The sequence below is a fragment of the Lacerta agilis genome, chromosome 4 (genome assembly GCF_009819535.1).
Source record: "Lacerta agilis isolate rLacAgi1 chromosome 4, rLacAgi1.pri, whole genome shotgun sequence".
NCBI classification, from domain to species: Eukaryota; Metazoa; Chordata; class Lepidosauria; order Squamata; family Lacertidae; genus Lacerta; species Lacerta agilis.
The window spans coordinates 27709578-27735405 of NC_046315.1; the positions used below are offsets into that span (position 1 = coordinate 27709578).

The 25828-nt window shown below is 42.7% G+C and overlaps 1 protein-coding gene across 1 annotated transcript in view; it reads left to right on the forward strand.

Annotated features, from left to right (window-relative positions):
* Positions 1–3101: 3101 nt before the first annotated feature.
* Positions 3102–25828, forward strand: part of IGSF11 (immunoglobulin superfamily member 11) — a 172764-nt gene continuing 150037 nt past the window's right edge. The window contains exon 1 of the mRNA XM_033146532.1: positions 3102–3361. Coding sequence (XP_033002423.1) covers positions 3292–3361 — 70 coding nt within the window. The 5' untranslated portion in view covers positions 3102–3291. The remainder of the gene's footprint in view (positions 3362–25828) is intronic.

Below are 25828 nucleotides of genomic sequence, written 5' to 3' on the forward strand. Positions count from 1 at the left end.
GAGCCGTGAACTGGTGGTAAACAATCCCATGGGGTGGTCCATGGAAATGTCAACTCAGAGTGCTGTAGCTGTGAAGAAGGCAAATGCCATGGTAGGGATCATTAGGAAACTGAAATCGAAATGGCCACTATCATAATGCTCTCATACAAAACTATGGTGCAACCACATTTGGAATACTGCGTCCAGTTCTGGTTGCCTCACCTCAAAAAGGATATTGTAGAGTTGGAAAAGGTTCTGAAAAGGGCAACCAGAATGATTGAGGGAATGGAGAAACTCACCTTTGAGGAAAAGTGGCCACAGCATTGTGGAAAGGCTTTTCAGTTTAGGGAAAAGATGAATAAGAGGCAACATTAAAAAGGGTATAAAATTATACATGGTTTGGAGAAAGAAGGTACAAGTTTTTCTCCCTTGTGGACATCCAGTGAAGCTGAATGTTGGAATGCTCAGGACAGGCAAAACAAAGTACTTATTCATGCAGCGCCTAGTTAAACTTGGAATTTGCTCCCACACGAGGCACTGATGGCCACCAACCTAGATGGCTCTCAAAGAGGATTAGGCAACATTCATCCTGCATTTGTTCTGATTTGCTTGTGGGGTGTTTACACATCTTCCCTTTAACCATTTGTTCATTCCACACTTTTCAATGCATTTCCTAACTGCAAAAAGTCAATTTCCTTTTAAAAGTGGAATTGTTGCACTAGGTAACAGAGCACTTAAATTGTACAAGCTTAACTTTTCTGGTAGGCATTTGAATCCCTCCAGCACAAAAAACCTGACAATCCTGGAGGTGCCCCCAAATAATGAAGAAAGCCAGCTATTGATAGCAATCAGCACATCTTCGTGAAGGTACACAACTAAAGGCCTACTAAAGCAGTTTCCAGCTCCACTGATTTTCTCCTGCACAGCTTTCCTTCTGTCATAGTATCAGTGCTTCTATTTTATTCTGGTGGGTTTTTGACATCACCATTAGCCCAGAGGCGTTGGGATTTGTGATGTATAAGATGTAATATTGCTTCTCAAGGATGCACCAACAATTATGCATTCCTAAGATCATGGTGTAGTACCTAGAAAGAGCATATGTCTTCATTCCATTGTTGCCTACACCCGATGCATTGAAGGTTGTCAACTGAGGACACCCTGGATTCATCTTCAGGGCTGAGAAAGAACACGGGAGATGAGTCAAGGTATATTGTGCCTCAGTCACATAAAGCTTTATAAATCTAAATCTGCACTTTGAATTGTGCTCAAAATGTATACGGGAAGCCAATGCAGAAGCTGGAGCAATGATGTAATATGATCCAAGCTGAAGCTTCCAAGGGCCTTCAAGAGCAGCCTGATAGTGGCCTCCAGGCGATGAGTGGAGGACATCACCACAAGGTGTCCCACATGGGAAAAATAAAACAACAAACATGCAATTTTTCATCTTTCTTATACAACAGGGTGGGAGAAAAGTGCTCCTGCCCTGTGCTGGAACCTGGAATTCCAGGGGAAGAGCTACAGCTCAGTAAAGGGAAAGATCTCAGGTTTAATCCCTGGCATTTCCAGGTTGTGCTGGGACAAACTCCCTGTCTGAAACCCTAGTCAGATGCTGCCAGTCAGTGTTGACAGTACTGAACTAAATGGACAGCTTCCTATGCTTAGGAGTGCTCTGCTATGAGGCTGAACGGCAGGGAGAAAGTTTCCTTCTTCAAAGTCACATGTCCAAACTGTCACCCGCCCCACCTTTCCTTACTTCTGTCTTGCTTGCACTCAGCTCCAGAGTAGCCTACGTAGAACCATAGAATCGTAGAGTTTGAGGGGGACCCTCAGTGACTCTAGTCCAACCCCCCTGCAATGCAGGAATTTGCAGCTGTCCCATACGGGAATCAGACTTATAACCTTGCAATCTCCATTCTGAGGCTTTGGCCACTACCCAGAACTGTGAGTAGTGGAAGCACGAGTGACTCCGAGCCCTTCTGCAAGAATGTCTCTGAATTGAGAATTAATGCATTTCTTCTGCCCGGGTTCCGTGCAGCTCAGGCAACGCTGTGCAGAGATGCGGATTGCTGAGGGTTTTTTTAAAGTTATTATTTTTAAATGCATACTTTGATCTCTCTCGGAACTCCCCCCCGCTCTCCTTCCCCACACATCTAAAACTGCTTTCGGTAAGTCCAAAGCTACCTCAAGAGGAGCTCCGCACACAATCCGCCCCCCCCCCCCGTAGCAATGCCCCTTCGGGCTCTTTTTTTGCAATGTCACCGGGAGGAGAATGCAGGTGCAACTCCGGGCACCGCTGCACGTGATCCCCGAGCGGCGCTCCGCCGTCGCCGAGGGTCCCGTGTGTGGGTGGGTGGGGGGGAAGGGACACAGTTCCGGCCACCTTTCCTTTCCCCCTAAAACACCCCGTCGGCCGAAGCAGCCTCGTCCCCCAACTTCAGCAGTTTTCCCTCGCACGTGCGAGGCTGTTCCCTGGAGAGGTAGGCGAGTCAAAAAAAAACCAACAACGAACAACCGCCCTCTTCCATTTTACGTGGCGCGTCCGCCACCCCCCCCCCCCGCCACCCCACCCCACCCCGTTTCCTGAGCCGCCGGTAAGTCTCCCCAGGAAGGCTGATGATGGGCCCAATGGGCGGGGGGCGCCCAAACTTTCCGGCCCGAGCGCGGCTCCAGAAGCCCGCCTTTTTGGGGGGGGGGGGCGCGCGCGCGAAAACGAGCGTCGCTCGGCGGTTCCCCCTCAGGCGCCCGAGGCTGAGCGGGCCGGGCGCTTCCCCTCCTCCTCCTCCCCACCTTCCCGCCGCCCCACCCGGGGCAGCCCGAGCCAGCCTGGCGGGGGCGGCGGCGAGTGCGTGTGGCGCGGCCAAAGGCAAGCTGCCGCCGCTGCCGTTTCTCCTCCTCCTCCTCCTCCACCGCCGCCTCCTCGCCGCCGCCGCCGTCCTCCGGCGCCGCAGGAGCTCGGCGGGGCCGCCAGGCTGCGCTCTCGGGCCGGCTGCGAGCCTGGCTGCGTCCCCGGGCTGCCGGGGCTCCGGAGCGCCAGAGCCTCCCGGGGAGCAGGCGGTGCGAGAGCGGGCGGGCGGTCCCGGGACAGCGGCGGCGGCGGCGGCGGCGGCAGCTGCTGCAGCGGGAGGAGCCGGAGCGGCTCGCTGCTGCAGCGGGAGCCGCCCCGGCTCGGAGCTCCGCTTGGCCGGGCTGCGGAGCGGTGAGGCACCTGGAGCCCCTCGGGGGGCGCCCGCTAGGCGAGCTGCCTGCCAGCCGAGGAAGCGCCGTCGGCCGCTGACCGAGGTGCCCTCGCCAGCTGCTCTCCCCGCGCCCGGCATGACTTGCAAGGGCTCGTCGGGCTGGGGGCTTTGGGTGGCCCCTTTGGCGGCGCTGCTGTCTCTGAGAGGTAAGCGGGGGTGCCTGGACGGGGCGGGCGGGGGGAAAGAAAAGCACGCAGCATCCTTCCTCCCTTTCCTGCGCGGGATTCGAACTCGCAACTTTGGTGCTGCGGGGGGTCGGGCGGAGCGGCGGCGTCCGGGAGCCCCAGCCCAGGAACCGGGCGCTTCTAGGGGAAGGTGGCTTTTTTATTTTGCTGAACCAAGCAAGTTGCTGTAAAGTCCCGGAGAGTGAGGAGTAAGTGTGCGAGGAGGGTTTCGTCCTCCTTAGCAGTGCCGCCTTAAGCGCCTCGATGCTTTTGCAGAATAATCAGAACCGCTCCCCTTGCCCTGCTTGTTTCTCCTCTGCAGAGCCTTGAAAGAGAGAATAATGTATGTGTGTGTGTGTGTGTGTGTGAGAGAGAGAGAGAGTCCGCTCTGATCCAGCGACCTTTAAAGGGACTGTAGCTGTAGAAGTGGTTTTATTATAAGGAGCTAGGAAAGCCGTTACTTTCTCCTGTAATGTTTCTCTTTCTCTCTTTTTGTAATGCAGAGGTATAAAGGTTGGCTGAGAGCTTATTTCCACCAGGCGTGGATAGGGTGTGTTTTCTGTTTCGTTTTAAGAAGCGAGCTGGGCTGGTTGTTTATGTACAAAATAGTGTTTATTTGTGAAACACACACAAGCAAAATAACAGTATTTAAGTATTTAAAGCATAGTTTTATTGTGCCTCTTTTTAAAAAAGGGGGTTATAATCCAGAGTTCCACTTTCCCAGTTGTATAGAACATGCAGTAATTTTTAAAAACCAAGCAATGCTCCCCACAGCCTTAGTCACTTCATTATTCTACACTACAGATACTTCATTTTTAGTGCTTCCTTCTTAATGCTGGACTTAACTATGGTGAAGTTCCTTTAATTTTCAAGGTACAGTATTGACTTGAACACTGGTTCTTCTGAAAGCATGTGGGGAAGTTTGTTTTAGGAGAACTTTCTTTTTCAGAAGGACAGGAGCACTAAAAAGTGTATAAAGCCCTCTCAGGCAGCCCAAACCAACATGCTACAGAATTTAAGTTCACTTAGGGTTATTCCCAAATAAGACGGTAGCCCAGGATACCTGCATTTGATCTGATTTGATAGTTTATCCAGATTATTTACTGCTTTTATGCTCATTGTTTCTATTTTAATACAACAAAATAGTCTTTGAAACAACACATTCAAAAACAGTTTTTATACAATAGTAGAGTGACTATTTCTGTGTAATCTGTTTCAACCATAAGTACTTGGATGTTCCAATCCTAGTGTCTTAAAACTTAAAAAAATAAGTTTTGGTCTGTTAATTATGGGTAGCAATTCTTGTACTCTGATGAGATAGAAAAGATTCAGTGTCTCTGACCGTTTGTTCTAAAAAAAAATTAAACACAGTTGAAGTCATTGGGGTCAGAAATGTGAATCATTAATACCTCACTAAGATGTGCTAACAGATTTGTTTTAGCAATGTTAACATTTGTGTGTGACAAAACGATGCGTTTCACTTTGGATAGGAAGTATCGTTTCCATAGAGTTGAACTGTGCATGGATTGAACTCTAAACATACTTGGAAGCAACTAAATGAATTGAATGGGAGTTTCTTGCAGGTGATCATGCTTAGGATCAGATTGTGATACTTACTGTTATGCAGTTTACAAATGCTGGGAAGAACTGGGAGTCACAGAGTACCTTCATTTCAACACTATCTCATGCCAGCTGTTTACTGATGGGAGTTAAGAACTGTTTGTTTTTCTTAAGTTTTTAGAACTTCAAAGGAATGCAGGGATCAGTTTTGCTATTGTGCTGGTTTGACTACATGCAACCATTAAGTAAGAGTCACCATGCTCATAGTTATGTGAGGAGTGCTGAACTTTTACCACCCCTTGATACCTTTGGTGATTTAAAAGGAAGAGACGCATCTTACTGTGGTGCAGTTTTTCAAGTCACATTGGGTATTTTAGTAAGCAAGGTATTTGTGACTCTGGTTTCTCCTCTTCTTCTTGGATTATGTGATTTGGTCACCACAGCATGTGGTGCGTTGGCAGGGGACTGTTGTGCTGCTGAAGCTTGAGAGTGAAGGACTCAGACCCCTGCTGCTATGATCCAGATGCAGAACTCCACCAGCTGCACCGCAATTGGTTTTGTGCCTTTGCCAATGCTCCCTTAGTTCAGGTCTGCAGCACTCCCTTGTGCTTGTTATCAGTTTTGGGATTTCCTTAAATAGTTGTGCTTGGTTTTACAGTCCTGGGGAAAGCATGCCTAATGTTGAACCTCTGCTCAGCTTTCCTGGGTGTGCACACACTATACATTTAAAGCATATTCTAAACACATTATTTCCCTCAAATATTTCTGGGCACTGTAGTTGGTTAAGCATTGCTGGGATTGTAATCCTGCTCGCAGTAAACTACATTGTCCAGAACTATTTGTGGGAATGAATGTGTATTAAATGTGCTTTAAATGTATATAGTGTGTACACAGCCCCTGGTCTTGGTATGCAGTGTGTATAATGCTTCATTTCCACCCATTTCACCCCATCTTGTCCCCTTTGCCATTTGAGCACCCTTAGCTGTTCACTCTTTACAAGTGCTGGATATATTTTTCAGCCCAGGGCTTGTTCTGAAATTGGACAGAATGATAAGTGAGTTGGTCCACGACAACCTTGTATTTAAGCACTTGCCTGGGAGCCATAGGTGATGAGACATGAAATGCCATTGTCAGAATTGGATTGGCTGCTTCACTCCCATTATTTCACTTCCTTTCTGGTGCCCAACTATGTTTGTGATGTGGCTGGCAGTGTTAGGGTTGGTAGTGCCCCTCCTCATTGAACAGATTAGCCCTAGTGAATAAAGTGAGATTTCAATTTGCAATTATGTTCAGTCTGTAAGGAGGCTAGTAACTTTCATAGACTTATTTATTTGGCTGGTTGGCCTATAACTCTTCAGCATCAGTTGAGTCCGTTGAAAAATGGTTTTAGGAGAGTCAAGGGTAGCTCTAGAGACACCCTTCATTTGTTGGGCTGCCGCTGTCCTTCAACTCCAGTTAGCATAGCCAAGTGGTCATTTATGATTAGAGTTGTAGTCCTAACACCAGTTGAAGTGCACCATGTTGGCTACCCCTGACTCTTAGGAGATGTGTGGGTGGTTGTCTGCAGTACTGCATGGTCTTTCCTAATTTTCCAAGCATTAGAAACAACTCTTCTGTTGTCACAGGATTTCTCCCTCTGTAGACCAGTGAAAGGTAGGCCTTTCTGTAGAAACAGAAGAATTGTGCTCAAACTACCATGTATGATTAGTGTGACGTCCTCATAAGCCCCAATCTAGGGCCTGAATTTTTTTATCTGGTTCCCACATAATGGGTGGTAGTGTGAAGGGGATGACCATTTTCTTGTTTTCACTTTAGGTTGCACTCTAATTTGGCTTTGTACTGTAGAAGGAGGACACTATCCCATAATGGCATAAAAAAATAATAATCCTGAAGTGGTGGAGCAATGAGGCCAGTGAAAAGGATGTGTAAGGTTATGTGCGCTTCAGACTTTTTAACTATCAGCACTGGAAGTGTACTTTAACACTGGGGTTGTACAGAATATGCACAACTACCTTTCGTACACATTGTTCTTCAAAGCCAAGAACTACTTGTAAGGGAGGAAAGATGTGTCGCTCATTCCAGAGCCTGTGGGATAAGTCCAAAGCCCCATCCAGTTCAGCATCCTCTTCTCACGACCAAGTGAGGGGTTTCCATAGGCATGAAGGCAATATTCATCTCCCACTCATGATTCCCCAGCAGCTTGTATTCAGAGGCATATTGCTGCTGATAAATATAATTATTTATGAATTTATGAATCACCTTTTGCATGTGTCTCAAGGTGCTTTATAGATATAACATAAAAAGAGCTGATCATAGTTTTAAAACGGTACCCCAAACAACAAAAAACAGGTGTTCATTTTGTATTCTTTTTAAACCCAAGGCAAAGAGATCTTTTCATCCCGCTAGAAGAGCTTGTTGAAACAAAAAAATTATTCAATGGTCTCCAGAAAAGAACAGACAGTGGACATGTGTTGTATCTACATAGGAATGCTGTTCCACCAGAGGGGCAGCCACCCTGAAAGCCCTGCTCCAAGTTACAGTGGAACAGGCTTCTGATATTTTTGGAAGTTGGAGGCAAAACTCTGGTTCAGAATGGTGTTATCTACTGGATATATAAGGGATAAGGTGGTATCTCAAGTAACCTAGCCCTGAACTTTATATGTTAGTACCAAAACCTTAAACTTAGCCCAGTGATGGATTGGCAGCCAGTGCAAATCGTGCAAACAAGGTGCTATATTGTGAAGGTGGTTTGCTGCCACCAGCAGCCTAGCCACCACATTCTACACTAGTTGCAGCCTCTTGACCAACCTCAAGGGTAATCAGCATGACTGTTAGCCATTGGTAGCCATTTCCTTATGAATTTGTCTAAAATTCATAATTTAATGCCATCCAAGTTTGGTGACCATCAGTAATAACTTGTTCGAAGGCATTGCACAGGGCAACTACAGTATCAGTGAATTAGCTATTTGAGTGGCGGAGCATGTAACACTTTCCCTAGGTACGAAGCACAGTTCATTCGCTGGTAGGAAATTCAATGTCCCCAGAAGGGCATCCTTTAAAGAAGACTGCTGGACACAGGGCAGTAAACGGACAACAACTGTGTACTAAACTGTTGTACTAAAAGTATATTGTACAGAAGGAGCAACAGCAGGGAGGAAAGTACTGTACTGCTTCCAGTACACCATGGAACAGAATTTTCTTGTTTCTTGTAGGAAGGGAAGTTACCCAAAGCTTCCTGACAAGAGCTGTAGACTGTCATGGATCTATTTCTGAACTAGAGAACAGCAAAGGCTGAATGACAGAAGGGAAGCACTGTTAAATATGGTGAGAATCAGAACAGTTTTCATCTTGACGTTGGAAGGCTTACATGGTGTACCAGAGCCTAGAAGTGCTGCGGGTCTTACTCAAATAGATGGGACTTGGCATTGATTTCAGGATTGCATTGTCCACTGGTTGGTATTTGTACCATCTATTTTACAAGGAAGCAGCATTTCTCTTTTCACTTGTATCAAAGCCTTTTCAACAGTTATTCATCACAGTGCAGCAAAACAGATTTATACTTCCTTTTGTCTGTGTAAGCCACTCTCTCAATGCCTATATCAGTAGCAAAAATAATTACATGTTCTCAGTTTTTTTTTGTCCAAGATTTTCTAATTATAAACCAATGCATTCAGAATGACGGCAGAATCAGCATGCCAGATCTAGGCTTCTGATGCATCTGTAGAGACTATCTAGATCTGTTCTCTGTTAAGCAATGACAGTTTGGACAAATGGACACAATTGCTTGCAGAGTATACCACCATCCAGCTTTTAACAAATGTATTTACTGAGTAGCTAATGTATGGCCTTTTATATATTTTTTAATCTCCTTTGCCTCTTCCAGAGGGGTGGATGTGGGAAGCAGACACAAAAAAACAAACCTCTGTTCAAATACCATATCAGCTTTTTTGTAATAAACTTATTGAAACAAACTTTACTTATTTACTCATAGTATGTATATGCTTGATATACATAGCAGTGACATATGTTTCAAAAGCTATACAGTACAATCCACTTGAAATGTTTCTGAGCAGGCCTCCCAGTGATCTTTATTTTCTCTGTCCACCTGTGTTTCTTTCTGCTGTGAATATCCCACCAAGGTTGTTCCCAGCCCTTACACCATCTCCCATTCTACAAAAAAAGTATGAAACGTGTTAGTTGTGGTTTGCACACTATGGCTTATCAAACCTACTGGGAATAAAATGACAAAAAATCACTTGGAATAAAATGACAAAAAATCACTTTTCTGTGGCAATTAATACCATTTTTATACCTTATTTTGAAAGGGACCACAATTAGCTTTGTTTTGATACCAAAATAAACCCCATCGGTTGAAAAATAAGTGAAATGGGAGGTTTTTTCTAAACTGATGCAGCAATTGCATTAGCCTAAATCGCGTGGAAAAAAAAAAATTCTCCTGCACCAAATTTTGAACCAAAAAAGCTTTAAAAAATAATTTGAGGTTATCTCATAGGTATCTATCTACACATACATTTTTTTTGAAGAAAATCTGAGTCGTGAGAGCACATGGCACCAGGTGATTTGGCGTGGAATGACCCATATGTGAGAACTTGTTCAACATAGTGACTTTAATCTGGGATAGTGTTGAGTTGCAATTGACTAGACTTGTTGGGTGTTCAGCAGTGTCTACATTGAAAGCCGCTATGTAGGAATGGCAGCCTTTAATTTACTTTATGTATTGGCTGATACATGATGGCCAGCCAAAACATACTATGCATTGTCTGAGCTATAGAGTATTCCATCTCCCTTGCATTGCCTTTTCCTCACTGCTTGGCAGAAAAGGTGATTACATTGTGCCCCAATCCCTTTAGTGGTATAGACTACAAATGTTCAAATCTTTGTAACTTGGGGTGCTGTTTGCAAGGTTTCTTAGAGGAGAGGTAAAATAGCTTGCATCCATATTATGCAACAGAATACTCAGCAGTTCGGGCTTGCAGTGGAATGAATAGATGGCATATTCTTGGCTCCATGGTCCAAGTCTTAACCACTAGAGAACATTTTACATCTTATGGCAAAATAAGCAATATTCCCCCTGGTACCCCTTAGGGGATATTTAGCGACTTTTTCTGGTGACTCATCTATTTGTCAGGATGCTACTATTATACTTTTTTAAAATACAGTATTCAAGAGTGCTTGAAAACAGTTTCTTTCAAGGAGAATTGCACACACAACATATTTGGAGTTCATCGGCGTGGTAAGCTAGCTTTCTTTGCTTTTAAAAGCCTGCTCATGCTTTTGAAGAGCAATAAAGTTGTTGCGTTTGACGTTTCCGTTGGCATTGTTGCTCCAAAGTATTTACGTACAGTAGAACCTCTATTTACAACCATAATCTATTCCGGGGGTCCGGTCATAACTAGAAACGTACATAAGTAGAGGCGTAATTTTCCATAGAAAGTAATGGAAAAATGAATTGATCTGTGTTCTAGACGATGAAAAACACCCCCTAAAACAGCAATTTAACACAGATTTTACTGTTTAATGAGAGCATAGATCCATAAAATGAAGGCAATAATCAATGTACTGTACTATAAAATAAATAAGACAGTATTATAGATAAAAAAATTAACTCCCCCCCCTTACGTGCACTGAGGGTGGGTGGGCTTACCTGGCTACAAGCTGGGGGTGGGGCAAGGGTCAGTAAAGAGCTGATTCACTTCGGCCAGGGTCACTTTTTTTTCTTGCCAGGCCAGGTTCTTCTCTGGACTACCTCAGGTTAGTTCCTTGGCGGGGTTTGGGGCTGCAGTGCGCCCTGCTGTGCCTCTTGCAGGCGGCACCTCTTCCACAGCTTCGGGGGTGGAATGGGGGCCTTCTCCCTGGCAGCAGAGGCCTCACCGCTGCTCCGCAGCCGACAGTGTGAGCTCCAGCAAACTAGAGGCCTCTCCCTGGCGGCGGCGGCCCCAGCGCTGCTCTGCAGCTGGCCAGGTGAGCTCTGGGCTGCTGGCAGGTCCTCTGTTCATATCTAGAGGAAAGGTCATCTACTGAAGGTCATAACTGATATCGTACATAAGTAGCGCTGTACATACGGTAAGTCGAGGTTCCACTGTAGCCATTTGCTTTTGTAAATTGGAAAGTGGTTAATGCTTTATTGAGAGCTCGTTTATAGGTAAGAACTATATATGAAAAAAAATAAAAATTAAAAAATTCCTTCCAGTAGCACCTTAGAGACCAACTAAGTTTGTTCTTGGTATGAACTATCGTGTGCATGCACACTTCTTCAGATACACTGAAACAGAAGTCACCAGACCCTTATATATAGTGAGAGAGTGGGGAGGGGTATTACTCAGAAGGGTGGTGGGGATGGGTGATTGACTGATTGGTGTGGAAAATCTGTTGATGACTGTTAACGACTGCAATTGGGCTTACAGGAAAAGACAAGGGGTGAGATGGCTAAAGATAGCTTTTTCATGTATAATGAGATAATAATCCAGTGTCTTTGTTCAGACCAGGTCTCTCCATGGTTTTAAGTATGGTCTCTTGTTGGCTCATACCAAGAACAAACTTAGTTGGTCTCTATGGTGCTACTGGAAGGATTTTTTTTTTAAAAATTTTTAATTTTGTTTTGACTTGGCAGACCAACACGGCTACCTATCTGTAACTGGAACTATATATGAGTGAATGAACATAGCTGGTGTGGTTCATTGTGGGCATCACCACTGGTACTTATCATTGTGGCAATCTGAAAATGGGAACATCATGTTCTTCCTTTCTCTTGATATGTTTTACTTTCAGTCAGTAGAGAAGAGTTGTCTACTGTGAACACGTCTAAATTGAACACGATATATGTTAAATACCTCAGAGCTGCCGGTGATCTATCATATCTGCTTTAGCTTTATATATTCCCCCCATGAAAATGTGATAGTACAAGCAAGCTGACCATTCTGTAGTGACCTATGTAACATTTATAAGCTTCTTTACATAATACTTTGTGTTTCAGTTAATAGTATTGAGCATCAATTACCATTAAACAGTTTGTTAACTGCCTTGATCTTTCCTACAAAAATTATCGAGTACAGTCATACCTCTGGTTGCGTTTGCTGTGGGTTGTGTTTGGCACGTGTTACGAACGTGGCAAACCCGGAAGTACCGGAACGGGTTACTTCCGGGTTCGGGGTGTTGCGCATGTGCAGAAGTGCGAAATTGGGCTTCGCGCATGCGCATAAGTGCCGAATAGCGCTGCACACATGCACAGACACAGCGCTTCAGATTGCATGTTGCGAATGGGGCTCCGGAACGGATCCTGTTCGCAACCAGAGTTACCACTGTAGTATTGGTAGTTTAAATACTTTCTTTTTATTGTGTATTGATATATGTAACTAATGTAACATTCTTGCAACCTCCATAACTTTTCTTGTTTGGATGTTGTTGAGGGGGGAAAGGCATGTGCTTTTGTAACAAATGTAACACACTCAAGCAGCATAGGTTTTACTGCCTTAAACACATCTGATTTTGCTCCTAACATCATCCATTAGTTCAGTTGGTTAGATAGCGTAGTGGGATTGATCCCCATATGGGCCACCTGCATATTCCTGCATTGCAAGGGAATGGACTAGATGACCCTTGTGGTTCCTTCCAACTCCACAATTCTATGATTCTGTAAAATTTATTATCAGCAAAACTATAAGTACACTAAAGGCTCATTAGCCTGTTCTCAATTTTCTTGGAGAGGTCTTTAACTGCGTTTTTAGGGGGGGGAAATCAGAGAAATTCTGGGTCATCTTGTATGTGACACTTCTTGCATGTGGCTTTACTCACTTGTAAAATGCCATTTTGAAAAACAGTTGCCAATTAATGAAACTTTGGAAAATTATCTTTGAAATTATATAGAGCATGTGAAAATGAAAATTGAGTCTTATCGGTTGACCTATCTATGGAATTACCCAATACGACTTGATCAAAAGGCTCCCCAAGCAGTGTTCAAATAAAATTATAGATAAAACACAACTAATACCTATAAATCAATTAAAAAGAATATACATAAAACTAATTAAAAACAAAGATAAAATATAGGTATTAAAGTGTGTGTGTGTGTGTGTGTGCGCGCACATGTTGAAAGGTATTTTGGGCTAGAATTCTCAAATGCGTACATGGGGCTTTGAAGACATGGGTGTGTGTGCTATGTATTTGCTCCGGGAACTCTTGAACACTACTATTTCTTTAATATATTTTATTATTTATACCCCGCCCACTCTGGGTGGCTTACAGCATATAGAAAAAATGGTAAAACATCAGACATTAACTATTTCTCGATACAGGACTGCCTTCAGGTATCTTCTAAAAGTCAGATAATTGTTTAATTACTTGATATCTGATGGGAGGGCAATAGTTGTTTATTTTCTTGACATCTGATCGGAGGGCGTTCCACAGGGAGGGTGACACTACCGAGAAGGTGCTCTGCTTGGTTCCCTGTAACTACAATTAGTTGTAGTTTCGGAGTTACTTTCAAAGGTAGCCGCACATAGAGTGCATTGCAGTAGTCTAAGCGGGAGATAGCAGGAGCATGCACCACTCTGGCGAGACAGTCTGTGGGCAGGTAGGGTCTCAGCTGGCATACCAGATGGAGCTGGTAGATAGCTGCCCTGGACACAGAGGGGTGGAATATGTATCCTAAAAATAAATAAATACTTAGGTTCTTGCTTTATACAACTAATCCAGAATGCGGCAGCTAGACTGGTGACTGGGAGCGGCCGCCGAGACCATATAACACCTGAAAGACCTGGCTCCTAGTACGTTTCCGAGCACAATTCAAAGTGTTGGTGCTGACCTTTAAAGCTCTAAACGGCCTCGGTCCAGTATACCTGAAGGAGCATCTCCACCCCTATCGTTCAGACCAGACACTGAGGTCCAGCGCCGAGGGCCTTCTGGCGGTTCCCTCGCTGCGAGAAGCAAAGCTACAGGGAACCAGGCAGAGGGCCTTCTTGGTAGTGGCGCCCACCCTGTGGAATGCCCTCCCATCAGATGTCAAAGAGATAAACAACTACCTGACATTTAGAAAACATCTGAAGGCAGCCCTGTTTAGGGAAGTTTTTAATGTGTGACATTTTAATGCATTTTAATCTTTGTTGGAAGCCACCGAGAGTGGCTGGGGAAACCCAGCTGGATGGGCGGGGTACAAATAATAAATTATTATTATTATTATTATTAAGCATTCCTTTTCATTGGTCATTGACTTTTCAGAGTTGAGAGGAATTTAAATCCTTTTAAAATAATGAACAAAGTGAATAGATAGTCTGAGCCCATCTAAATATGAAACAGTGCAATACTGGACATACATATTCAGAAGCAAGCACCATTGAATTCGGTGGTGCTTACTCCTAGGTAGGATTGCATCCTATATCGGGAGAAAACCTCTCTGTCCTGCCCCCATTACGTCTGATTTTTTTCGTTGCTTTTGCTTTTATGTTCACATTTCTGACAATACAGTATTTTTTCTACTCTTTCTGCTATGGCACTGCACAGATTTGGTAGTAAATAGTCCATAATAAGGTAAAGACTTGCCTTGAGTGGCTCGAAAGCAGTGAAGTTTGTATCTTTCAGTTCTAGCTTCTGCATACTTTTGACTTTGACTTTCTTTCTGTAATATTTCAGTGAGATTGCATAGGAGCGGAAAGATAAACATGTGCCAAAATCTTTGCAACATCAGATCCTTTGTGTGTGTTAAACTTCTTCAAATTGTCATTACCATACACATTTGATTTAATCTGCCTTCGTGTTGCCTGGATCCCTTGCTTTGTTAAATCAACATTTCCATAAAGGGAGACGTTGTGGGATTACTGTGTTTATAGGAATTGACGTTTTAGTCCTTTGACCTTCTATGCTCTGGAATAATCTGTATTTTCCTACTGCAACAGCTTTAATGTGTTGAATAGGAAGAGGCGCTGCAGGATACCTTGTACCTCATGAAGCACAAATTGAGTTGTGGAGTCCAAAGCAGGGGCTATAAATACAACATTCTGGTTGTGCACTTGGTCAGTAGTGCTATCTGGATTCTCTGCTGCAGTTTAAAGTTGTTATTTGGTGTAGATCTTAGAGGTACTTGAACTGGTGACACCCAAGTGGTTCAGGCAGATGTGGAGAAATACCCCATGTCGGTGTTTTCAAACTGGGAACATCCCTTTAAGGAAAACATGTAGAATTATTCTAGATATAATTATTGGCATTTTATTTTATGACTATTGCTTCCTGCCTCTTCAGATCAATAAAATAAAATTAGCTTACTCCAAATCCTAATGCAGAAAACATTTGTATATACCTCTGTGCTCATTAATTTTTTATTGTGTGCTGAATATGCAATATTTAACCATACACTTCTGTTTTGGCACATCACTGGTAGAACTCTTTATTTTTGCACTGGTATGAGTGCAGCCTCCCTGCTATTTTTATCCAAGAGTCTTTGGCTGCAATCCTAAATGTACTTATTTCAAAGTAAATTTCAGAGAAATCAATGGGATTCGCTTGCAAGTAAATGTGTTGTAGAACTAAGGTGCCAGCCTCGTTTATCCATAACTTGTTTTATAACTTTGCAGACTAGAGCTCTTTAAAAGGAGTAAGTCCCTTAGAACTAAGAGTGGCTTACTCTTGAGCAAAGATGCTTAGGAACATGTTATAGGACAGTAGTTTTCCACCCTTTCTAAGATGCAGCTTCTTTCTACTCTTATACTTTAATGATGGAAAATAAAAAAAATCCTTCTGGTAGCATCTTAGAGACCAACTAAGTTTGTTCTTGGTATGTGCATGCACATGAAAGCTCATACCAAGAACAAACTTAGTCAGTATCTATGGTACTACTGGAAGGAATTTTTTTGTTTTGTTTGTTTTGACTGGCAGACCAACACGGCTACCTACCGGTACCTGTAACTTTAATGATGGGTTCATGATATGCCTTAACTGTTATCTTATAAGAACATAAGAATAGACTGCTGGATCAGGCCAGTGGCCCATCTAGTCCAGCTTCCTGTTCTCACAGTGGCCAACCAGACGCCTGTGGGAAACCAATGAGTGGAACATCAACACATGAGCACTCTCCCCTGCCATGTTGTCCAGCAACTGGTTTTTGGAAGCATTGCTGCCTCCAGCTGTGGAGGTAGAGCATAGCCATCATGACCAGAAGCCATTGATAACCCCCTCCTTTGTCTAATACACTTTTAAAGGAATCCAAATTGGTTGCCATCTCTTGAGGCTGCTGCTGTTATATTGCACTGTAAGGGTGAAATCAGTAGCTGAGAGCTGGTGGGACCAAGAACCTTGGGACTTCCAACTTCTCAGATACCTAAAAATCCTTCATCTGGCTAAAACTGATAATATTTTTGGTTATTCCCTGTCTTTAGATAACAAAAAGTTGTCACATTTTTGGATTTACCCCATTCCCCCATATCCACAAGATAGAGAAACTAATTTCAAGCAAAACCAAGAGGCCAAGCTGCATTCCTGTACAATGTGTTATGAACATCCACGTTTTAATGCTGGTTTGTCCATGTAATTTATTTTTGAATACATCTAAAATTATAGATTACAATTTCAAGCACTTTATGTTTTAACTAAATAGGTTAAACTGTACTGTAAGTCCCAGCAACCTTTTGAAATATCTACTAACATTCAGTACTCTGATTTAGTCTCTGCTGTAAGTGAGAGAGTGGATTTGTTGTTGTTAACACTCTGTTTGTAGTTGTTTGCATTCCCACAAGCAGTAGCATCCTGCTCTGGTGCCTGTGTGGTCCAACATTTATGAAGCCTACAAAACATACGTTGGAACTTAATTTTATTTTGTACACCGAGAGCAATTTTCACAGCAGTCTTATGGAGCAGTGGTGTATTACAGTGAACATTTGAGTAAATCTTTGCAAGTTGTAGTCTCAGATCATAAGTTTGCATCATCCCTTCTTCCTGTGACACCTTAATCCTCTGGTACTGTTTTATTAACTGAAAGAAGTAATAGATCTGGAGTGTAATGCTTTCCCAGAATGCTCTGTGTACAGACAAATGTGGGAAGATCATTTTGCTTTCCTGCACTGTCCTGGTTCATAATCACATCTTTTATTTCTCTAACTCCCAGGGAATATTGATGATCACATCATTAATTCTTCTCTTTCTGTTTTTTTTTAAATGAATGTAATGTGTACGGTAGTTGATTTCATGATCTTCAAACCATTTATATTAGAGTATACCCACTGAAAGAAAAGGAATTACATCAGGCTATATTACTTCAGGGCTTTTGTTCTTCTTGGACTAATAAGAATTTGGGGGAAAACCCCTCAAAAGATGCTGCCAAATACTATTTATGGAAGACCCCCCCCGAAGATTCATAGTGCTCCCACATTCCATTGGGCCATATTTCTGAAGTTCACTTATTTTGGATTTAGGCTGTGTTTCTTGAAAAGAGCACCCAAAACCTTTCAGCTGCATTTCAACCTGGTGCCATCCAATTTTTTTTGGTCTACAGCTCCCATCACTCGCAACCAGCATAGCAAATGGGAATTATAGCCCAAAGCATTTGGATGGCACCAGGCTGGCAAAGGCTACTCTTGCTTGTTTCATTGGTACTCTATAGTGCTTAAGATCTTGGTTAGGACTTCTCGCATGTCTAGCTCACTCAAAGCTGATTTAAACATAGTGTTGAGTTGCACATAGTTTTACCCACATCCTTAGAAAATGCAACTGGAGATTGTTGTCTGCTGTAGAAGATGTGGCTTTTTGGGTGGTGGGTTAATCTTTTATACTCCAGCAGGGCCGGAGACATTTTGGTGCTGTGCGCAAAAGGCCCTGACTATCCACACCACGGATTCAGGTCCCCACCACTCCTTGCCCCCACTATTGTACCTCCGCCTCTGCCAGTCCTGTCATTGCAACTATACTCTCATCTGCAGCTACTCCCGTGCTCCCACAATAATGCAACAGCAGCAGAAAGGGTGCAACATTGAGGATGCAGTGGTGAGGGCAATGAGGCTGTTTTGGTATCAGGGTGGGGTAAGATCTGCTGCCTGAAGCAAATGACTTCACCTCACCTCACCTAATTCTGCTGAAAATTTCTTCCTCAGCTGCTTTTTCACCTGTGGGTTCAAATACTGGGTGAGACTGTCTTTTTCTTCACTGGAAGAAGAAAATGCTTAGGGATAATATTAGTGGGAAAACCATCAGGAGTAAAAGATAGAGAAGGTCCCCTCAGCCCCACTAGTCTCTCTTTACTGCTTTTCAGCTGTAGCTTTGAATCTATTATACGTTTTAACAGAAGTCGAGAAAAATAGCTTATGTGCAACCAAGAAATGTGCATGGTGTGGTTCTTTATAATCTTGAGGGTTTTTTTCTTGGTTATCTGGGACCATGGAATATAATCAGTAATGACTATAAAACACTTGGTGGCATAAGCCCCATTGATTTTTATAGGCAAGTTCAGCACGTGAAAAAAAGAATTTAAATTTTATTCATTAATGCTGGATCCTGCTTCTTAGATACAGGATTGTTTAATGCAGTGTTATGTGCCAGGTTCTGTAAAACAAAGATGCATTTCTGGATATGGTTTACCAGGCATTTAGGGATCCTTTAGGATGGAAAAACGCAAAAAACCTCTGTAGAGATGTAAATGTTTGTGTGAGGGTTTTTATGGCTTTGGTAAAGCTTACAGTGTAAATGTTGAACCGCTTGTTAGGGAAAGGGAATCTATCAAGTGTATTCAGTAAAGAACTGCAGTTGGTGAGTTTACACACTGCTTGTTGCAGAGGAGGTGATGTTTATCTTAGCTACTTTATGTGTTTACTGCAATATTCCTGCTTCTTGTTCAGTGTCATGTTTATAGTTGTTCATAACAGTTCCTGTAGCTGGAAACAATTAACTTCGCTAACATGGAAATAAAGCTTGTTTGTGGCAGTGTTCGAAACTCCCATTGTCCTAGGCGCATTTTGAGACAGGGAATTTCATTAGTGCAAGCAGTTTCTGCTCTGGGTGCAGTACTGACTGCGCCTATGATTTCAGGTTAAAACTACAGAGTGGAAGGAAAGGAGGACTTTTTCTGCCTCCCCACTTCCAGCTACTCTGAAGACTGGAGAAGAGACCCTCTTAAGAATATTAGGGGTGGTGGTGGGCAGGGGAAATAGTAGACCATGTGAAAAATGAACATAATATTTTAGCTGCAGTTCATTCATTTTCAGCTTTGTATTCTTGTTATAAAAAGCATACCTAGACATTTTGTTGTTGCACCCATAACGTAGGTTTACAGTGCCACTTAGCTCCTAGCTTTCATATCTCAGTTTCTAACACTGGTTTGTGGTTATTATGGCCTGTGACAAGGCAGAGGGAGAGGAACAGCTGAAAAGTATTGTGGCCTTAATGGAGCTTGGTCTTGGAATCTGTCGTTGAGAAAAGCTTTGGACAGGCCTCACTCTTACCACCCAGCAAGCCTCTCATAGGAAGAATGAATTAGGCTACAACCCTAACCCTGCTTACCTGGGAGTAAGACCCATTGCTTTTAGTAGGATGTATTTCTGAGTAGATAGGATTAGGATTAGGAATGGGGGGGATCTGTCAGTTTTGCTTTTTCTTGATTCCTCATTTTGCCAATCTGATGTTAAGTTTCCATATCAATTTGTGAATGCTTTTTAAAAATGCATCACGAAAGTTTCATCAACATTTTCATGTGAATTTATCCGAATATATACATTCTTGGAAGCAATTGTCCCTCATTAATATATGCACTTTCATGTATACTTTACCCTATAGTACCATGTCAAAGTGCAAGTAGTTAAATAGGTACTGCTCCAGCAGGAGTGTTTCCGTGCACTGCTCTGGTTTGCCAGAAGCGGCTTAGTCATGCTGGCCACATGACCCGGAAGCTGTATGCTGGCTCCCTCAGCCAGTAACGTGAGATGAGTGCCGCAACCCCAGAGTTGGACACGACTGGACCTAATGGTCAGGGGTCCCTTTACCTTTACCTTTTACCACATTACTTAGCTGGAGAATTGCATCGAAAAATTCAGAGAAGCATGGCATTTTGAAGTATATCTGTGTTTTGGTTTGTGTATTGTTTCAGAAAGTGTAAATTGGATAGGCTTATCTTCAAATGTGGACTAAACCAAATTTTGCCCCCATCTCTAGATATGTAAGATATTTATAGAAATGATGTTTATATACTAAATGTAAATAGAAAATTATATCTTTCAAAATGCTGGCATGTGTTGAGCTTGGAATCCCCCTCCCCAATTCATCTGAGTTAAGGTTCTCTTCCATCTTATTTTCATTTTCCTCTTGCACTTGGAATGCTGGGATCATACTCATCCAAAAGTGCCATGAAATGCCGTGCTTCTTGACCCACCTCTGCCCACTTCTTCAGATGTATTGGCTCCCTTGGTACCTAAACCATTACCAATCAGTGAAATGGGATGTTCTGCAGTGTGAACAATCACTTCCAACTCTTTGGATGATACTTTAGTCATCTTCTGCTTTGTTAACATAAGGGTTAAATTTCTGCTGGTTCTGGATTAGAGGGAGGATGTATCAGAAGTGTACAGATGATTTGTGGGGCTGCTGTCAGAATCTCATGACCAGAATAGACCAAGGAGACCTTGGCTCACTGTCAAGAGGAACAAAATAGCCCAAGTCTTTGTCTATTGGTTTGTCAAGGGCAGTCCCTTACTCTGCCCTTGAAACAGCTGGTATGCCTCTGGCCTTTCTTACAGGACTCATTCATAATCACGATCTCCCATCACCATGCTGTTTGCCCATGATGTAAATGATTTTCCTCTTCTTTAGTTGGATGATGCTAACTTACATGCCATATTAGCTGCAATATTGCTTGTGTGCTTTTTGGATACATGGTACACCTACCTGTATTTTCTTGTGAATTCTGTTGTTCACTTTATATTCCACTTTCTATGTAATCATATTTCAACAACAACAACAACAACTACCCTGGTATTTATAGTACCTGATTTTCACCAATCAGACTGAAGTTTCGTCTTTTATATTTAAATCCAAATATATGCCATGCAACCTGTGATAGATGCAAACAGCTCCTGCTGTGTGCAAGAAACCTGATTTGGAATGCTGACCTCTCTGGGCAAGAGTGGGGGGTTCAGGCTCCCTGTATCCATGTTCCCTTGCTGCATCTTAGTTGAAACAGCCCTTATAGCATCAGCAGTATCTTGATGTAATTGACAAGAGGTGCTGGATGCTTGCTGAGTCAGTGAGGTGTGTGCTTGCCAAGTGACTGCAGCAGAATGGAGGCTTTTGCTTGCCTCCGATGGAGCAAAGTTGTCTAGTTTTTTATGTGCCATCTTAACTTTGGTCTCTCCTTTCTACCATGATATAAGGATTGGCAATATTAACAATTGAGTGTGGAGCAAGAGAGAGAGACGGTGGAAGGACAATAAATAATGAGGCCTTGGTTCTTGGTTTTGCTGTCGTGGTAAACTAAATCATTCTCTCTCCTGCTACCTGAACTTGGGCTGAATTCTGTGATATGAGGAATGATGATGTACTTACAACCAAACCAATTCATAAAAGCAATGACTCCTCTAACAACAACACACTTAGTTGGTGTGCCAAACTTGAATTCAGGTTTTGGGGTGTAAAATGTGCATCCTTTTCCTTGTACATTTTGTAGCATGCTTATCAAATGCCTTGTTTTAGCTACAGCTCTCCTCTTTTTCGTATTATGTAGCTCAATTCTCTTTATAATGCAAGTTGCCCTTCTGGGAGCAAACAATAAATTTCATGCTATCATGAACCTCATTCACTTAGATTAATTCTGGACAGATCTGTGCTGACTTTTTTTGTCTGTAAAAATTTTCTGGGTAAACGGGGGTGGGGGAGTGGGTCCAGGGATTTCATTATTTCCTGAAATTCCTTTACTGTACATCTTTACATGTTGGCTGTTTTGTACCAGCTCCTATCCCTCCCTCCTTTCTGTGGTTGGTTTGGCAAATTATTTTCTCTTTTTGTGGGGTGGAGATGGGTTTGCAAACAGGGCAGAAAATTCACAGCATTGCTTCCTTCCCCTTGTCTATTCTGAGTGAGGATGAGAATCACGGCCTTTGCTCTGAAATAGGTGATGTAGAGTGAATTGAGCTGGAGACATTTTCAGTGAAGTAGGCAGGACAAAATATACCTTCTTGTTACAACTTGGTCCAGATTTTGATTCACTCCTTGTAAGATGGAATGGACTCCCATAGGTAAAGGTAAAGGTACCCCTGACCGTTAGGTCCAGTCGTGGACGACTCTGGGGTTACGGCGCTCATCTCGCTTTACTGGCCTAGGGAGCCGGTGTTTGTCCACAGACAGCTTCTGATCGGTAAGCCCTAGGCTCAGTGGTTTAGACCACAGTGCCACCCGCGTCCCATGGACTCCCATAGCAGGTACAAAATTAGCATTGTTGGGTATACAGCTGATTCTCTGATAACTCATGATTGTAATTAGTTTTGCATGTAACTGAAAAAAATTGGCCCTGCAGTTTTCAACAGAAATTAAGTCATTTAAACTAGGCTTGTTTGATTTCAGCTTTAATTTGCCCCTCTAGTCATGTCTCCTCCTGCCTCTAATGTAGGTTCAAGAGAGAGGTGTTTTCAAAATATGGTGTGTGATGTTCCAGGACTAAATGCACGTATAGTTAAAAATTTCTGTTTGTCTAGTATTCAGGCCATGCCCACCCTGAGAGTTGTCATCTTTTTGCTGCACTCTTAGGTTTATGTTGTTAATAGCATATCTTGCATTTTGTTGCCTGCACCTCCCTGCACTCTATGTATGAGAAGCTGGACAGTTGGCTCCTCTAACTGGTTATGTGAGTTATCTGAATTCTGTCTCCCCCTCTCTCTGCCACACTCCTCCCTTTTCTTAAGAAAAAACAACAACCTTCTGTTGGTAAGAATTGGACATCTGCAGCTAAGCATTATTTATGAATTAGTCTGCTTTTTTGTATTTTCTAGTAAATTAGCATCGGTGCCAGATTTTGGGGGCACTGTTAATAGGCAGTAAATTGTCAGACATATTTTTATTTTGCCCCTCAAAGGAACACAATTTGTATTGTCTGCCTCAGGCTCAAAAATGTATTGTTCCACCTCCGGTGAAATTTTGTCCATCTTCAAACTGGGTCAGTTTTCAGCATGATAACACTACATTACACATGCTTACACACATCCCCAGGTGTTCTCATTACAGACAAAGCAGCATTCACAAACAAATAGCGAAGCTGAGCTTTGCATAGTCTTTTACATATTACTTTTGTTAACTAATTGTGTATCTGGTTGATAAAAGATGAGTAACATGGATGAGAACACTGTGGTTGTTTCTTAAAACAGTGGTATCTTATCTCTGCCCTACACTTTACTGTCTTTTAAAAGCTATACATTAAAAGGGGCCTGTATTATCTACCTACTGTGATAGGCACTACTTCCTAGCTGAGTAATTTCTGTAAATACAGAGCAATTGTTGCAGTGCTAATGGCTCTCTAAGCAGGCAGACTGGTGCTCCCAGGCATTTCACACTTTGTGGGGAAGTTGGTATCCTCCTGGCTTGAAAGTGGATGGTACTGCAACAGCCGGTTCTGTCCATTTGGTCCCAGCAGGCTCTGATATACTCAGACATAGGTGTTAACTTTTAAGAAGCCAAAACTAGATGTGTTAATTATAAGTGTTGCTATTAGGGACAACCATACTTAAGATATTTATTTCAAAGCAGTGATCAGCCTCAATTCCCATCTGCAAAATGGGAATAGCCTTAGGGACTGCCTTCCCATATGAATTTATCTGAATACTTAGATCAACATTAGAGGAAGGAACTCTGACCACCTGCTCTCTGAGGTTGACATATAAGGTAGAGGTTTTACCCAGCATAGTGCCTGGATGCTAGTAGTGCTACTGCCCTGCTGTGTCTGAATTAAAGCCCATTGTGTATAATGGATGCCCAAGAAAGCAGGTAGGATGTAGCATCGGGAATTGCAGGACCTTGGATAGCTCCAAGAACCTGGCAGAATCTGGAACTCAAGCATCTGGTAAAATCTGAAGGCCCCCTCCCAACTGTGTGTGTGTGTGATGTAGCCTGCAACATGCCACTGATGCAACAGTAGTGCATTCGCAAAAATAGTGCATTAGCATACCATCCAAACTTCATTTCACTTTACTTGTTGGTGTGAGATACTTCTACAGTGTTACCACATTATTGCTGCCTAGAGGGGAACTTTTGCACTACAGTGGTACCTCGAGTTACAAACACCTCAGGTTACAAACGCTTCAGGTTACAAACTCCACTAACCTGGAAGAGTTACCTCGAGTTGAGAACTTTGTCCCAGGATGAAAACAGAAATCGTGTGCCAGCGGTGCAGCGGCAGCAAGAAGCCCCATTAGCAAAAGCACTGCACTAGTTAAGAACAGTTTCAGGTTAAGAACGGACCTCCGGAACGAATTAAGTTTGTAACTAGAGGTACCATTGTATAGCACAACAGAAGCAGGACAAAAAAACTAAAGCAGAATATTGTAGTTCAACTATTTCAGCATGAAGTTGTGGGATATGCACTGGCTGGAAACACAGCAGTACACCCACCCCTAATTTTTTTTGAAGACACAAACGGTGTTTCTTTCACAATTTGTTTTTATTGTTTTAAATATGACAAATACAAAATTACAGAACAGAGTAAAACCTAGAAACATACAAGCTGTTGTAGACTACCTTCTTTGATGTAAAGTAGGAATAATGACATGAGAGAAGTCAAAGCATGCCATCCAATTAACACTCTATGATTTTGCTTCCCTCTCCATTGCGAAAATTAGAGACTGGAGGCTGACATGCAAGTTTCTGTTAACATAACCTGAAATGGGAAACCACACTTTTTCATAATCCTCCTCCTTTGACTTATCTTGCATTTTAAAAGCACAATAGACTATACCCAGTCCATCCATCTTTTTGTGAGTTGCTCTCCCTACTCTTTCCAGTGAAGTATGACCTCTGTATCCTCACTGCTAGTATCAGTGTCATTGCCTCTCTAAAACACACTGAGGGATTTAAATTACTTTCAGGTAACAGGAGGATGTCCCCCAGGTCTGGAATGAGAAGCTGCCCTGTGATATTAGAGCCCGTGGAGAAGATCTGATCTGAATAGCTCTTTATATGGGTACATTCCCTCCACAAATGCAAAAGGGATCCATTCTCCCATCCCCTCGAACACAGCAGTGAAATGACTGCATTGAAAAAGAGAAGTTTTACCGGGGTCTAATGCCAGTTTCTGGGCTAAATGCAGGGTTTTCATCTTGATGCTTAAAGTCATATGTAGTTTAGATCTTGTTCTGAAAGAATGTGTCCTCACTTGGTTCCCCCTCTGTACCTTGAGATAATCAAAATAAGTTCTTCTACAACTGCTTAAGTACAGTGGGTGGTTCTCAGACTTGGGTGGCCACAGTGGTGCCTGCCAGATGATGTCGGACTACAACTCCCATCAGTCCCAGCTGGCATTACCAATGGTCAGGGATGATGGGAGTTGTAGTCCCAACAAATCTAGAAGGCACTACATTTGCTAATCCTATAAAGGCTTTTAACTTTTTTTGTCATGGCAGCAGTTACGGAAAACACTGCCCAAAGATGTTCTCAGGGCCTGGCCTTTGAGAAGCAGGTTGAAAAATAGGCCTTATTTCAAGAAGATTTTAACTGTGTTGGCTTTAAACTGAAGAACTACTGTTTTAATTCCTAATTCCTTGTCATATTTATTTATGTTTTTTACTATTGATTTTTATTGTTTATTGTTTTTATTGACGTGTTCCTCCCCCCCCCAAACTTAAGAGAACTGTGGCTTTGGAGTGCAAGTTTAATAAATTAATAGTAAATAAATGCTAAATCATTCCTTTTCTGATTGTAAAGGTA